This window comes from Notamacropus eugenii, chromosome 5 (genome assembly GCF_028372415.1).
Source record: "Notamacropus eugenii isolate mMacEug1 chromosome 5, mMacEug1.pri_v2, whole genome shotgun sequence".
NCBI lineage: Eukaryota > Metazoa > Chordata > Mammalia > Diprotodontia > Macropodidae > Notamacropus > Notamacropus eugenii.
In genome coordinates, this window is record NC_092876.1 from 343,928,578 (window position 1) to 343,943,770 (window position 15,193).

Genomic DNA, 15,193 nt, shown 5'->3' on the forward strand with positions numbered 1-15,193 from the left:
GAGCCTTCAGAGAGTCATAATTTTTTTCCTAATGGGGGGTCTTGTCTCAATATAGATGGTGATAGACTGATCAGGGTGGTGGTTGCTTAAGGTTAAGGTGGCTGTGGCAATTTCTTGTAATAAGACAATGAAATTTGCCCCACTGATTGACTCTTCCTTTCATTTGAACACTTAGAGGTTATTGTAGTTATTAATTGACCAAATTTCAATACTTTTGTTTCTCAGGGAACAGAGAGACCTGAGGAGAGGGAGACTGGGGAGCCGTCAACAGAGCAATCAGAACACACACAACATTTACTAATTAAGTTCCCCATCTTATATGGGCTTGGTTTTGGGGGAGGTACCCCAAAACAATCACAATAGCAACATCAAAGATCACTGATCACAGGTCACCATAACAGATAAAATAATAACAAAAAAGTTTAAAATGTTGCAAGAATTACCAAAATGTGTCACAGAAACAAGACTTGAGCACACATACTGTCGGGAAAATATCATTAATGGTCTTGCTCAGTCAAGGATTGCCACAAACCTTCAACTTGTAAAAAAAAAAAAAAAAAGTAATTATCTTCAAAGCAAAATAAAGAAAACACAGTAACATGAGGTATGCCTGTATAGCAGCCATTTATAATCAAAGTTTAGGTAATCTGGCCAACAATTCCTCAATCTCATCCTTAAATTCCTTAAAAACTCCCAAGTGAACAGATTAGCTACAAATTACATGATAGCAAATGACCATAGTAATCTAGTATGTAAAAAACCCAAGCTTTTGAAACAAAAACTCATTATTTGACAAATGCTGCTGGGAAAACTGGAAAACAGTATGGTAAAAACTAGGTATAAACCAACATCTCACACATTGTACCAAGATAAGGTCAAAATGGGTACATACTTTATTCAAAAAGGGTGATGCCACAAAGAAATTAAGAGAACATGGAATAGATTATTTGTCAGATTTCTGGATAAGGAAAGAATTTAAGACCAAATAAGCTCTAGAGAGTATTACAAAATGTAAAGTAGATAGTTTGGATTACATAAAATTAAAGTTTTTACACAAACAAAACCAATGCAACTAAAATTATAAGGAAAACAGAAAACTGGGGGAAAATTTAACAAATATCGCTGATGAAGGCCTCATTTCTCAAGTATATAGAGAACTGAGTCAAATTTATAAAATATAAGTCATTCTCCAGTTGATAAAATGGTCAAAGGATATGAACAGGCAGTTTTCAAAGAAATTAAAGCTATTGATAGTCACATGAAAAAAATGCTCTAAATCACTTTTGATCAGATAAATGCAAATTAAAACAACTCTGAGGTACCATCTCACACTTAGCAGATTGGTTAATGACAGAAAAAGAAAATGATAAATGCTGGAGATGTGGAGAAAATTGGGACACTAATGCACTGTTGGTGGAGTTGTGAAAGATCTAACCTTTCTGGAGAGCAATTTGGAACTATGCTCAAAGGGCTATAAAACTATGCATAAACTATGCATTTCCTTTGATCCAGAAATATCACTGTTATGTCTATATCCCAAAGACATCCAAAAAAGGAGAATAGGATCTATTTACACAAAAATATTTATAGCAATGCTTTTTGTTGTGGCCAAGAATTGGAAATTGAGGGTATAACCATCAACGGAGGAATGGCTGAACAAGTTGTGGTATATGATTGTGGTAGAATATTATTGTGCTATAACAAATGACAAGCAGGATGATTCCAGAAAAATCTGGAAAGAGTTACATGAACTGATGCAAAGTGAAGTGAGCAAAACCAGGAGAACACTACACAGTAACATCAATACTGTATGATGAAGAATTGTGAATGACTTAGCTATTCTCAGCAACACAATGATCCAAGACAATTCCAAAAGACTAATTAATGATGAAGCATACTATCTGTCTCTACAGAACTGATACTGACTGGATACAGACTGACATGCTATTTTTCAATTTTTTTCTTTCATTTTATTCATTTTGAGTCTTTTTGTATAAAATAAATAATATGGAAATGTTTTATGCAATTACACATGTATAACCAATATGTGATTGCTTACTGCCTAAGGGAGGGGAGAGGAGAGGGATGGATAGAATTTGGAATTCAAAATTTTAAATAAAAATGCTAAAAAAACAATAAAATCTCTCAAGTGGAGGCCATCCCATCCTGTAAGTTGCTGTTTAAGTCTACAAAAAGATCCCACTGAATTCTTCTCACTATGATTTCAAAAGAAAAAGAGGGATAGGAAAACCCTTAAGCTATCTTTTTTTTAATTGTAAAACTTGCTATTTTTTAATTTATTTTTAGTTTTCAACATTCATTTCCACAAAATTTTGAGTTCCAAATTTTCTCCCCATCTCCCCTCCCCCCACCCCAAAACGCCATACATTCTGATTACTCTTTCCCTCAATCTGCCTTCCCTTCTATCACACACATTCCTTCTCTTATCCCCATGTTTTCTCTTTTCTTACAGGGCAAGATAGATTTCTATACCCCGTTGCCTGTATTTCTTATTTCTCAGTTGCATGCAAAAACAATATTCAGCAGATAGAGAAAAATCTTATTTTTATTCTCTATTCCTGGAGGGGGGCTGTTAAAAGTACTGAATTTAGAAATCTAAATCTTCCCTCCTACGTTTGCAGAAGAGGTTATATACCGAGCTAGAGACACTGGAAACAAATATTTCTTTGGACAGTTATGAAGACAAGTGGGAGAGGGCAGCCTTAAAATATAGGTGGAGTTTTCTTTTCATCCCATTCCAACCAGAATTTTACAGCTTTCAAGTTTAGGTTATCTTCTCCCAATCTTCTTCAATTTGACTGCAATAAAAAAAATGTTACAAGCTGCCAATTTATTTTTATTCTTACTTTCCAACAGATATCTACTGAAAAAATAATATTCTTTCTTAAACAGCAGAAATATCTTCAGAGGGTTGAACATATGCACATACCTTAACAGCACTGATGTAATATTTTTGCAATCGTCTCCCTAAAACAAGGAAATTTTCTGCAGCTGAAGGAAGCAATTTATTGTAAAATTCTTCTGAATCTTCTGTTGGTTCTAATCCCACACAGCACTGGCTAAAACAAGAACATAGTTTTGTGTATGATTTGGTTTGCATTCATTACAAAAATGTTAGCTGAGCATTAAAACAATCACAAATACCCAACTTTTTTAGCCGCAATTCTTTAGCATCCTTTTTCTGTTACAACTGCCTGATAAACAAAGAACTCTTCCTTCAAAATAAGACTGATAACTTTCAGAAAAAGTAAACTTACAGTTAAATTTAGCACTTAGATTCCTGAGCACCTAGCAATCATATGAGGTTTAGCTCACTTGAAGGAACACACAAGAGAAGCATTCAGTCACTCAAAAATGGAAATATATCATATGTGACATCTGTGTTTATCAATTCTTCTTGAAAAAAAATTAACATCTGAAAATACATAGAAGCTAAAACTCAAAGGGAAATCAGGAAAGTAAGAGCTCTAATTCCAGTTGGACTACTGATGTTTCTGTAGTGCTTACACCTCCAAAATTTCTGCTTTCATTCCTTTATTTCTCTAAAAGGAAAGTGACATAAAAGAAAAGATCTGTGATTTCAATACACTTTTAAAGAAATGGTTCCTTAAGTATTTGTATTCGTGATTAGGGAAGAATTTAGTTCAATGCACAACTGATCATAAATACATTCCAGAACATTCCCAACCAGTGGTCTTCTAACTTCAGTGAGCCAACAAGCATTTCTTAAGTGTCTACTATGTGCCAGGCATTGTGCTAAACACTGGGGATACAAAGAAAGGCAAAAGACAGTCCTTCCTCTATAAAGGAACTCACAGATTAACTGGAGAGTCAACATGCAAACAATTATGTATCAGATGCATCCATGCGCACACAAGTGCATACACACAAATGATAATGAGAAATAATCTAAAAAGGGAAGACACTAAGATTAAGAGAACTGAGAACTGCAGATGGTAAGATTTTATCTGAGACCTGAATGAAGCTAGGAAATCCAGAAGGCAGAGATGAGGAGAAACAGAGTTTCTGACATGGGGAACAGCAAGTGAAAATGTTCCAAGTCTGAAGACAGGGTATCTAATTAGAGAAACAGCAAGGAATGCACTGTCACTAGATAAGTGCACACTGTGTGGGGGTGAAAGAAGAGGGGAGGAGTAAGGTATAAGAAGGTATAAGAAAATTGTGAAGGTTGGAAGGGGTCAAGTTATTAATGGCTTTAAAATCCATACAGTAGATTTTATATTTGATCCTGGAGGTAACAGGAAACCACTGGAATTTATTGAATGGTGGCAAGGATATGATCAGACTTAAGTTTTAGGAAGATCCATATGACAGCTGAGTGGAAGACAGAATGGAGTAGGGAGAGATCTGAGGCAGAGAGAACAGTCAGAAGTTATCTATTGCTAGCAGTCAAGGTGACATGATGAGGGCTTGTACCAAGGTGGTGGCAATGTCAGAAAAGAAAGGAGAATACATGAGAGAGATGTTACAAAATTAAAATGGAGAGGCCTTGACAACAGATTGGATAAAGAGTGCTAAGAGTGAAAAGCTGAGGAAGATACCTACATTGTAAGCCTGGGTGACTAGAAAGATGGTGATACCCTCTACAGTAATGAGGAAGTAAGGAAGAAGGAGGGTTTTGGGGGATATATTTTTGGATATATTGAGTTTAAGATGACTACAGGACATCTAATTCCAAATGTCGAATAGATAGTTGAAAATGCTGGACAAAGAAATCTGAGAATCATCATCATAGAAATGATAGTTCAATCCATAAGAGGGGATAAGATCACCAAGTGAAACAGTATAGAGGAAGAAGAAGAACCAGGATAGGGCACTGGGTTAGTGGGCAAGACTCAGATGAATATCCAGCGATGAAAACTGAGAAGAAGTCATACACGTAGGAGGAGAATCAAGAGAGAGTAATGTCACAAAAACCTAGAAAGAAAAACTTATCAAGAAGAGGGGGATTGAGAGTGTCAAAGACTGCAGAAAGGTCAAGAATTTGAATGAAAAAAGGTCATTAGATTTGGAAATTAAGAGATCACTGGCAACTTTGGAAAGGGTAGTTTCAGTTGAATAAGGAGATCAGAAGCCAAACTGAAGAGAGTTAAGAAGGGAGTGAGAATAAAGTAAGTGGAGGAATATACTGTAAACATCTTTCAAAAGTAGTTTAGACAGAAAAGGAAGAAGAAATATAGCGTGATATCTACAAGGGATGGACAGATCAAGAACAGGTTTTTTGAGGATAGGAAAGACATGGGAATATTTGTAGGGAGCAGGGAAGAAGCCAGAAAACAGGGAGAGACTTTAAGATAAGTGACAGAGTAGAGAAAATAGAGAAGGTAATCTGCGGGACAAGATAAGATAGATGCCAAAAGATCTTCAATGAGGGGGAACCCATTACTTTCTGAAGTCTCAATATCCTCTGTGGGACACTCAGAATACAAAGACAAAAATAAAAGAACTCCTGCCCTCTAGGAACCTAAGATGTATTACTGTCAATGATTATGAAGTCTTGGACAAATAAAGCAAAGATGATGGGGCAACTGGTTGTGCCATTCTCAGTTCCGTCTTTTGAAGACAAAGAACCATGCAGATGAGAAAATTACTCAGGATGTGAAATTTGCTTAGGCTAAGGTGGCACCTGAAAATAGGGTTTGGATTTCTGGACCATGGTTTAAAATACAGAAACTGCAAACTTCAGGTTAGAAACTGCATATATCTACCAAAAGTTGGTAAGAACCTATTTTCTGCATGTATTACAAATTTAATCAAGAAGACTTTAAACTTAAAAGGATGGAGAAAGAAGGCAATTGCTTGCACATATCCATCAAGCCAGCCACAATAAAGCAAAACTCCAGTAAAGAAAGAATAACATCTGAGACACCCAGACGTTCACAGGACAAAACTTCATAGACAAAAAAACTTCAATGAAAGTGCCAGCCATAAAACCTAAGGTTTTTATGAGCAATGCTGAACTACGTGTCTAAATCACAATTTCATTCATTTATGAGTCTCTGGGAGAAAACAAGGAAAATCACAGTACAAATAACTCCCCATTCTCCAACACACCAGGTAACCATGTTTTTCTTATAAGAACATAACAAAGATTCTAGAATGAAAAGGGAACTAAGAAGAATAAGAATTAATTCTTGATTCATTTCTCCATGTTTACCTTAATATCTGTGCAAGTTGGGAAATAGTCATCCAACCACCTTGGATTTTGGTGACATCTTTTCTAAGGACCAATAGGCAATACTGAATGAGGTCATAGCAATGTAGGTCCTGCTTAATCTTTTTTAATTCTGAGCTTCCCACAGGGGCACTGTTTAAAATGTCTGAGGCAAAAGGAAACAAAGCTATATTTAGTTACTTCCATCATAATTACAATAGCTTTTAAAAATTTTATAACAACTTTAAAAATAATTGAAAGCATCATGACTTGTTCAAAGATAGTCAATATTTAACCCTGATTTGATAGAACTAGATTGTAAGGATTCAAAGAAAAATATATACTTTAGCACCTTGATCAATCATTCAGTTATTTACTGGAACAAAAATGCAAATGTGCTCTGAAACAACTAAGTGTAAGTTACATCTACAATTCAGAATTAGATGATTAAAATACAACTTTCCAAAATAACTTTGGAAGCTGATTCTATGGTTTCACTATTCAAATATATATTGCAGAATGACCACAGAAAAGATTCGTTACCTTTTAATTTCAACAGCATAACGGGAACATTCTGTTCAGGACTTTCTGTAACCTCAGCAGCTAGAGACAATATCCTTGGATCCACAATGATTGATTCCATTATCTTTTAATAAAAACAGGTATACAATATAGGTCAGTTAAGAGACCTATCATACTATATTATTAAAACATTTTAAATGGGGATAACAGGTGTTTAATAACTTTTTGCATTTGCAATATCAATAGTTAAAAATTCAAAAATCCATATGTAGACTAGCATTATTAAAGAAGTGTCAGATATGGAGTCAGAACTCTATTACCTTGTAGTTCTATTATCTCTATGACTAAAGGTGTCACCTGGGGAAAGCCTACAGGTTTGAAATTGTGGGAACACCTGGACATGGTAGCAAAAAGGTTTATAAAAGGTGATAAAGACTAACTAACTAGAGCTCAAGTTTCCATTAGTAAGGGGAATCCCCCATTAAAGTCCCTGCTTTTAGAATTTAGAAATTAGAAACCATCTGTATGTGAAACTTTCAACAGTACAGTTAACTAGGGAAGCCCTTTTTTATTTAACTGTCCTTAGTTATGTGCCCTAGAGAGTGATGTAGGTCATATGCAACTGTTCAGGAATTTCCTAATTGGTTGATGGGCAACCAGAGCTGTCCAGAGAAGAGTTCAGCATGTTGCATGTTAAAAATAAGGTAGTTCAGCTGACCAGTGGTCACTACATGGCCTAGTAGTTGTATTTAGTTCCACTAGCCAAGTTCAGAGCAGATACAACTACGGTTAAGATCAAAAGAGGGAAACAGCCTATTCATTCGTCTTTTTGTATAAGTTGGAAGTCTGAAGACTTCCAATCTCTCATATTGCCTATATGACTTAATCTCTGAATCCCACCCACAGAACATCTGTTATCATTAGAGAATTCATACAGAAAAGAAGCCTTACGAATGTAACAAATGTGGGAAAGCCTTTAAAACAAGAACTAAAAACTCATTAGTGAATTCATACAGGAAAGAAACTTTATAAATGTAATGAAAATGGAAAAACCTTCAGTCAGAGAGGACATTTTAATGAATAAAGAATTTATGCTAGAAACAAAAACACTATAAAGGGAAAAAGTGTTTGGAGGCGGAGGATCTGGGTTCTAAATCCAGCTTAGCCACTTATCACCTTGCATAAGTGGAAAGTAAAAGCAAGTCACTTTACTCAGAGACTCACTTTCCTTGTCTAAGAAAAAAAAAGAGGACGGACTAAATTGACTCTAGGTATTCTTTTAGCTCTAAGGTTATGATCTTAGGAAGATTCTGATTATCACCTGTCAGGATAAGGTACCAGATATTGAAGTCCTTGCTTGAGCTGAACTGCCAAGCATTCAAACTATGCTTCAGAGAGAGCAACTCCCATGGGCTGGCCACATTGTTCGAATGCAAAAAGTATGCTTCCCAAAAAGACTATTTTATGGAGAACTCACTTGGGGCAGGCAATCACATGCTGTTCAGAAGAAGAGATACAAGGACACTCTCAAGGTCTCTCTCAAGAACTCTGGCACAGGACGGCTCATGCCCACCTCAGAAAGTACTGTGCTCTATAAGCCAAGCAGAACTGGGATGACACAAAGTAAACACAGGACATGCAAATTTGGAGTAGCCACCCCAAATATTCACATGGACTATCTGTGTCCAACCTGTGGTACAGCAGTCCGAGCTCACATTGGTCTGATCAGCCAGTCGGACACACTGAAATTTCACTTTATCACAGTGATGTCATTTTCGTCCTCTTCAAGAACGAATGACAACCACCAACCAAGGTCATGATATTTTTATACATGCTACTTTTGTCAAACAGAACATCAGTTGTTTTTGATGATGATAATTTGTTCTCAAATTCAGAAAACAAAATATCCACCAAATTTTAGTCTGTTGAACTGGAGATACTTCACTTCTCAATGATTAAACAAACATTGATTTCAACTAGCTTTGGCAAATAAAATTCATGACTGAGCTCTTTGAGGAAACTACAAAAACAACCTCAGAAAAAATCATTCTTCTGAATATTTTATTATCAAAAATCAAATTTACTTATTACTGAATTATGAAAAATATATATATTAACAGATATGCATGTGTAGACATCTATATTAAGGTTTGAGCAAATGGCAATATGTTTTGTAGGGGAAATCATTAGGAGTATTGCTGACCAGAATTTAGAAAAGATCAAATGAGATATCTGTAAAGCCCTGGACCACAGTGTTTGTTCCCTTTTCCTCTTTCCTCATATAAAATTATATAATATAAAATGATATAATTTGTCATAGGATTTATAACATGTTCATGACAATTTAGTGATATAAAAACCACAATTTTACTTGGTTGGATTTGATAAAATCTACCACATTTTCAAACTCTCCATGTTACTTTAAATAATATTTAACTGTCATGCTTTCATAGACTTTATTTTTCTTTCCACAGATAATAATTAGCTATATTTGGACTAACTAGCAACTTAATGTGAGATTCCATGCTCTAGTTCACCACAGATCTTGTGATTTGAAGTTCAGACAATTCAATAATTAGACTAAGGACTTTATATTTTATTAGGATCTGTCAATACTAATGTACATGAAAGCAACACAGTTCCAAAAACAAAGTCCTGAAGGAATGCAAAAATAATCACATAAAACAAAAAGATTTTATATGATTCCATTTTTCTCCAACTACAGTAATATCCACACTTATCAGGTCAAATTATGTCAAATCACCTGGAACATACCTCACCAGGGAGTGAAAAAAGGCCCGGGAATTATTTCTGAAACAAATCTGAAGAGAATTTAACTGTTCTGTGAAGTAATCTTTGAAACTGTTCAATATATTACTATTTATATTTAATTTATATATTTATATATATATGTAATTTATATATTAAATATATATATTTAATATCTGAAGCTACATCTTGAATAGTTTAAAATTTTTCTCCTTGCCATAAACATTAATGTCCAGAGGTATATGATGTTGGGTAAGATACAAAGTCTTTTCCCCATTTTAGGTAGCTTACTATACTTGTAATTTCCCCCATACCCCACCTCCACTATGCCACGAGTATAACTCTCATTTACTGGAACACTTCATTTCCTAACATTAAAGATGGGAAATGAAATATTCTCTGTAAGAGCATTTTCCAGGTCAGATTTCAAGTGCCCCAAACTTACTGTAACATTTGCAGCACCCTAGGCACGATTCAAACTAACATTTACGATTCAGTGTAGTTACAAGCATCAGTTCTATGACACTGCAATGAAATACCATAGTTATTATGGTGTATTTCTTCCTTTTAGCTCGTTTTTCCTTCTGTCAGGATGCCTCTCAAAATCATGCAGCAGCAGCACCTCCTCGAATTGACTTTCAAATCTGCTGTGGTCTGAAGATTTAGATACAATTTAAACACCGCAGGTTAAGAACCTGTGAACTTCTAAATGACAGAATTTTTAAAAATTAGAGCTGGCAGAAACCGCAGAACTAATCTAGTCCAACCTCTCCATTTTACTGCTAAGGGCGCTGGAGGTACAACACACCACAAATGCTAACATTTACATGCGGCTTTACTAATATCAGCTGACGTTACCTTCACAACCACATAGGGAAGTAAGGTGCTATTACTTCACACATAAGGAAACTGAGGCACAAAGGAGCGGAGAGATTTGGCCAGGGTCACAGAACTGGGTATCGGCGGCCAGCTTCAGCTCTCTACCCACTTGGCCACCCACCATCCTCAGAAGATTAAGGACATTAAGTCCCTCTCTACCTGTGTGTACATGGGCGCAGAATCAGCCGGCTGCGGCCTGTTCGGTGCTCTTTCCCTTAGACACAATGCCAAAGGAAGAACCATTACCAGCAATAACAAAGAACTGACTGGCACACCACTGCGGGCTGCAAGTAGGAAAGGCAAATTGGTGTCTAAGGACGTAGTTCCGGTTAGTTTAGGATGAGAGAACCTTACCTTGGCATCACCCCCTGGCACCGGGTCAAGTCCACAGTTATCTTTTATGGAGACCCTGCCCTCCAGGTGGGACCTGTGCCTCCACACAAGGACTGTGACCCAGTTCTGTGAATTCTGCTGGCATTTACACGGTACTTTAAAGTCTGCTGAGGGCTTCAGGGCTCCGACCTGTCAGTTTTCAGGAGGGACAGGGAAGGAGGTCCCCAAAGCGCTAGTGGGCTGCTAACGCGCTAGAACGAGCGCTGGGCTCGGAACCGGAGAGCCGGAGAGCCGGGTTCCAATGCGCCTCGGGCACGAGCTGGGAGAGCCTGCGCACGGCACTGCACCGCTTCCTCAGGGGTGAAGGGGGCCTGCGGCAGTGCCCGGCACACACCTGGCGTTCAATAAAGGCCTGTTCCTCCCGTGCCCCGGGGCATACGCTCAGCACACAAAGCTCCGCCATCGGCGTCGCCCTGGTAACCCGAAGCCCCCGGGAACCTGCTCTACAAGGGCTCTGGGGGGACAGTTTCGCGCTGAGTGGGAAGGGCCACTCCAAACCCGGGGTCCCCGACGCGTGCAGCAGCGACGGCCCTCCCGACCCTCGTGGCGCCCCAAGCTCCGCAGGCGTCGTTCGGCATCACGGCCCCTTCACAGGACGGGAGCCGAAAATCCTTCCGCCGAAGGCTCGGGGCACGTCGTTCTCGACGCCCTTCCGCGCCCCACTCCCCTCCCCCTTTAAGAACTGGCGGCGCCGGTACCTCGCCCTCGCGAGGGGTTTCGCCGAGAGACGGCCACCCGCGGCAGCGGCTGCGGTCGCCCACGTCAGAACGAGGGTACCAACCTTAGCGTCCGATGACGTATCTCTCCGCCCCACAGTTTCACCGGCGAACGGAGGCTGCGCAAAGCAGAGGCGGGCGCTCGCACACCGAAAACCCTTCGGCGGCTCCACTCGAAGCCCCCACGGCCACACCCCAAACCCCCTTGGGTTGTCAAGCAACAGCCAATCCGCGCCTCCGAGGCTCCCCATTGGCCCGCTCGGGGCTCCGCCCCGCGCTCCGACTGGGCCTGCGACTGGGAGCTTGCGGCCAGAGGCTGGCTGGCTGGCTGGCTGGCTGCGGCTCCGGGTCCAGGTGGCAGGTGGCGTGCTGCCTAGCTGGGGCGGAGGAGGATGAATGGGCCGGGCGGAGCGCCGTACTTGGACAGCCGCGAGCGGGTGCTCAAGCTGGGAGAGAGTTTCGAGAAGCATCCGCGCAGCGCCTTCCACACCGTGCGTTGTGAGTGGGGGCAAGAAGGGGCTGTCTGTACCTGGCCTTCTCCACCGGCCCGTGTCCCCGGAGTCTTCTCCCAGCTGTCCCCCACCTTTCTCCTGTGCAGAAAGGCCGCCCTCCCCCTCCTGCTCGGCCACGTCGGGCCCGCGGAGGGCGCGGGGCCGAGGTATTTAGTGGGGCTGGGAAGCCCGAGGCGTGGAAGAGGAGCTGAGGGGGAGGGGAGGGTTTGAGTGACAGGCGGAGGCGCCTGGCCGGTCCGGGGCTGAGGAGGCTGCTGCCGGCTTGGAGGAGGGACAGACAGGTCCTTGTCCTGTAGAAAGAAGGGAACAGATCAAAGACGGAGCGAACCTGGAACGTTGGCAGCTTGGTGCCATGCCGGTATGATGGGGGCGGGGGAGGTGAAGGAGCCGCGGTTCCTCACCTTTTGCCCGTGCCTTGCTCCCTCTGCCACCTCCGCCCCCACCCCAACCAGATGGCTCCCGTGAGCACTTTGACAGGGACCTGAATTTCAGGAGTTTAGAAAGATCACCTTTATGAATCACCTGTTCTAGAGTACTGGCTCCACATATTTTGGAACTGGATCCCAAAGTGTGGGCTATGGAAAAAGAAGCACTTGGAGGCCTTTCTCCCCAGGAGGTGGAAAGACTCCTGAATGGGTTTCTGCCTGTTGGGTACTAGACCGGCTCTCTGGCCTCCCCCAAGAAACTGGGTGTTTGCTTTCCTTTTTTCTCTTTCTCAGTTTCCCTCATTTGAAAAGGAGGGAGGTGAAGCTGTGGCTGCTAAACTGAAAGAAATGATTTCATAGAGCTAAAGCAGATAGCAAACCAATCAGGCAGGTGATAGGGCTTCTGTTGGAGGGTAGTGGACAGAACATTTTAGTCTGGAAATGTAGAAACTTGAAAATAGCTTTTTCATCATGAGATAGGATTGAAATTCATAAAATCATAACCCATTGAAAGGGTAAACCTGAACAGGTGGTTTTAGACCAAATCAAAAGAAACCTTGCAAGGTATTAAGAAGGGCTGGAGAAGGTATTAAGTAACTTGCTGATGAAGAGTACAGTTGGGTTCAGGCTAGTTGGGTTCAGAGAGTTTATTGTAAGTTATAGAATTACAGAATCTGGAATTCAGAGGACTCTCTAAGGTCACCTAATCCAAACTATACTTGAATAGGAATCCAGTCTAGACTATCCCTGCCAATTGGCCATGGAGCCTCTTCTTGAAGACCAGTGAAGAGATAGTCAACAGCCCATTCTGCTACTGCACAAATCCTAAGATCTGATTGTCAGAGAGAGTTTTTTTTTTCTTAAGCTGTCATCTGTCATCTGCCTTTCTAAAGGACACTAACCTGTTGTTCCTGGTTGTGCATTTCAGGTTCAAGCAGAACAAATCTAATTCCTCATTGTTATGACAGGCCTTCAAACTGTCATGTGTTCTTGTTCTCCACTATAGGGAGAGAACGAGTTCTCTGTGCCAAACTTCCGTGGTTCTTTGCACTGATTCTCTTTATGGCTTGGTTTCCAGTCTCCTTACTAGTCTACCAGCTTTCCTCTAGATACACTCCAGCTTTTTAGTGTTCTTCCTCCAGCCTCAGACACTTAACTAGCTATTTGTCCTTGAGCAAGTCACTCTGCCTCAGTTTCCTCATCTGTAAAATGGGGATAATAATAACACCTACCTCCCATGGTTGTTGTGAGGATCAAATGAGCTACATGACCAAATGAGAGAATAATTGTAAAGTGCTTACACAGTGCCTGGCATATAGTAAGGACTATATAAATGTTAGCTGTCAAATGTGGCAGCTTGTGATGGACATAATAGTCCAGATATTGTCTGTCTAGGATAGGCCAATGGCAGGATTATCATGTACAATTTATCGATGCACGCAAAAATTGCATTAGCATTTTTGGTTGTCATATACTGGGCCTGCCCTCTTCTCAACCCCTAACTTTTTTTTTTCTCCACAAGAATTATTGTTTAACCATGCATGCCTCTCCCATTCTGTAATCTTAGTAAATACAAAGTGTTTTCTTTGAACCTAATTAGAATACTTTACATTTATTCCTTGTAAATGCCATCTTATTAGATTCAGTTAATCATTCTACCTAGTCAAGGTAGGTTTTGGAACCTCATTTTTATCCATCATGTGAATTATTTTCTGCCAGCATATGTCACCTCCATGTGTTCATCCTTGTCATTAATAGGAATGTTGAACTGTGCAGGGTCAAGGGTAAATCCACGGGGCCATCCACTAGATACTTCTCCAAGTTGATATCAACTCATTAAGACTTCTCTCTGTGCTCTGTAAGTTACCTAGTTCTGTATTTACATGACTGTACTAGCATCTTATGCATAAAGTACACTATGTCATTGATATATCCCTAATCTACCATCCTAGAAACCCTAAAAGAAAAGGAAATAAGATTAGTTTGGCATGGCCTATTCTTTCTGAAGCCATGCTGGCTCTTGGTTGTTGCTACTTTTTTTTTTTCCAAAGGCTAATAAACCATCCCTTTAGTAGATTGAAGAATTTTTCTTCCTTTACCTGCTTTTATCTGTTTTCTCAGTTACCATTAACAATGGTACTTTGGCCTTTTTATTGCTTCCAAAAAGACTTTTTGAAAAGAACTGCTTTGTTTTCCATTAGCATTTATCACTAAACTTTGATGCTCCTGACATTTTTCTTAAAAAGACTGTTAGTTTTGTAACCTGCCCTCCCTTCTTCTATAGGTATCTTTTAAAATTCTGTTGACCAAATCCCTGTGAATCCACATATATCTCTTTAACTCTTTTTCTCCTTTAGAATAGAAGAGTTTTAATGACCTTAGAATGGGGCATTAAGGAAAATAAGTGATATTTGAATACATCCCTGACATTTTGAGATTGACATTGTAGGAAAACAATTGTATTGGCCCATAGCCATTATTAGAACAATAGTGAGCTTGATGAGCCATAGTTCAAGTATGTCATTTTAGTTGATAAATGTTTATTGAGTTCATATGGTGAGCATAGCAACTTGAAGGATACAAAAGGAGGAAGAAATAGTTCCTAGGCTCAAATTACTGTCTTGTTAGAGGAACGGTGTATGATACAATTAGAGACTAGGACTGCAAACATTTTAGCAACTGATTATAGAATTATACTAGATGCTGTGGTAATTCAGATAATAGATGTAGTCACAGGAATTATAAGAGCACGATCTTAGGTGACTGACTCTACTGTCCTCC

General features: G+C 39.8%; 2 protein-coding genes across 10 annotated transcripts in view; one reads left to right on the forward strand and one right to left on the reverse strand.

Annotated features, from left to right (window-relative positions):
* IQCB1 (IQ motif containing B1) overlaps positions 1-11,991 on the reverse strand; it is a 53,750-nt gene extending 41,759 nt beyond the window's left edge. Inside the window, exons 1-6 of one of the 9 annotated variants that reach the window (XM_072613850.1) lie at positions 11,541-11,670; positions 10,027-10,141; positions 8,196-8,309; positions 6,740-6,842; positions 6,200-6,362; positions 2,951-3,080 (exon numbers count right to left, since the gene is read on the reverse strand). In XM_072613850.1, coding sequence (XP_072469951.1) covers positions 2,951-3,080; positions 6,200-6,362; positions 6,740-6,839 — 393 coding nt within the window. In that variant the 5' untranslated portion in view covers positions 6,840-6,842; positions 8,196-8,309; positions 10,027-10,141; positions 11,541-11,670. The other 8 variants (XM_072613849.1, XM_072613852.1, XM_072613847.1 and 5 more) reach the window with 8 other exon arrangements.
* Positions 11,992-12,190: 199 nt separating this feature from the next.
* The window catches only part of EAF2 (ELL associated factor 2), a 118,982-nt gene continuing 115,979 nt past the window's right edge, over positions 12,191-15,193 (forward strand). Inside the window, exon 1 of the mRNA XM_072613870.1 lies at positions 12,191-14,270. The gene's annotated coding sequence lies outside the window, so the exon portion shown is untranslated. The remainder of the gene's footprint in view (positions 14,271-15,193) is intronic.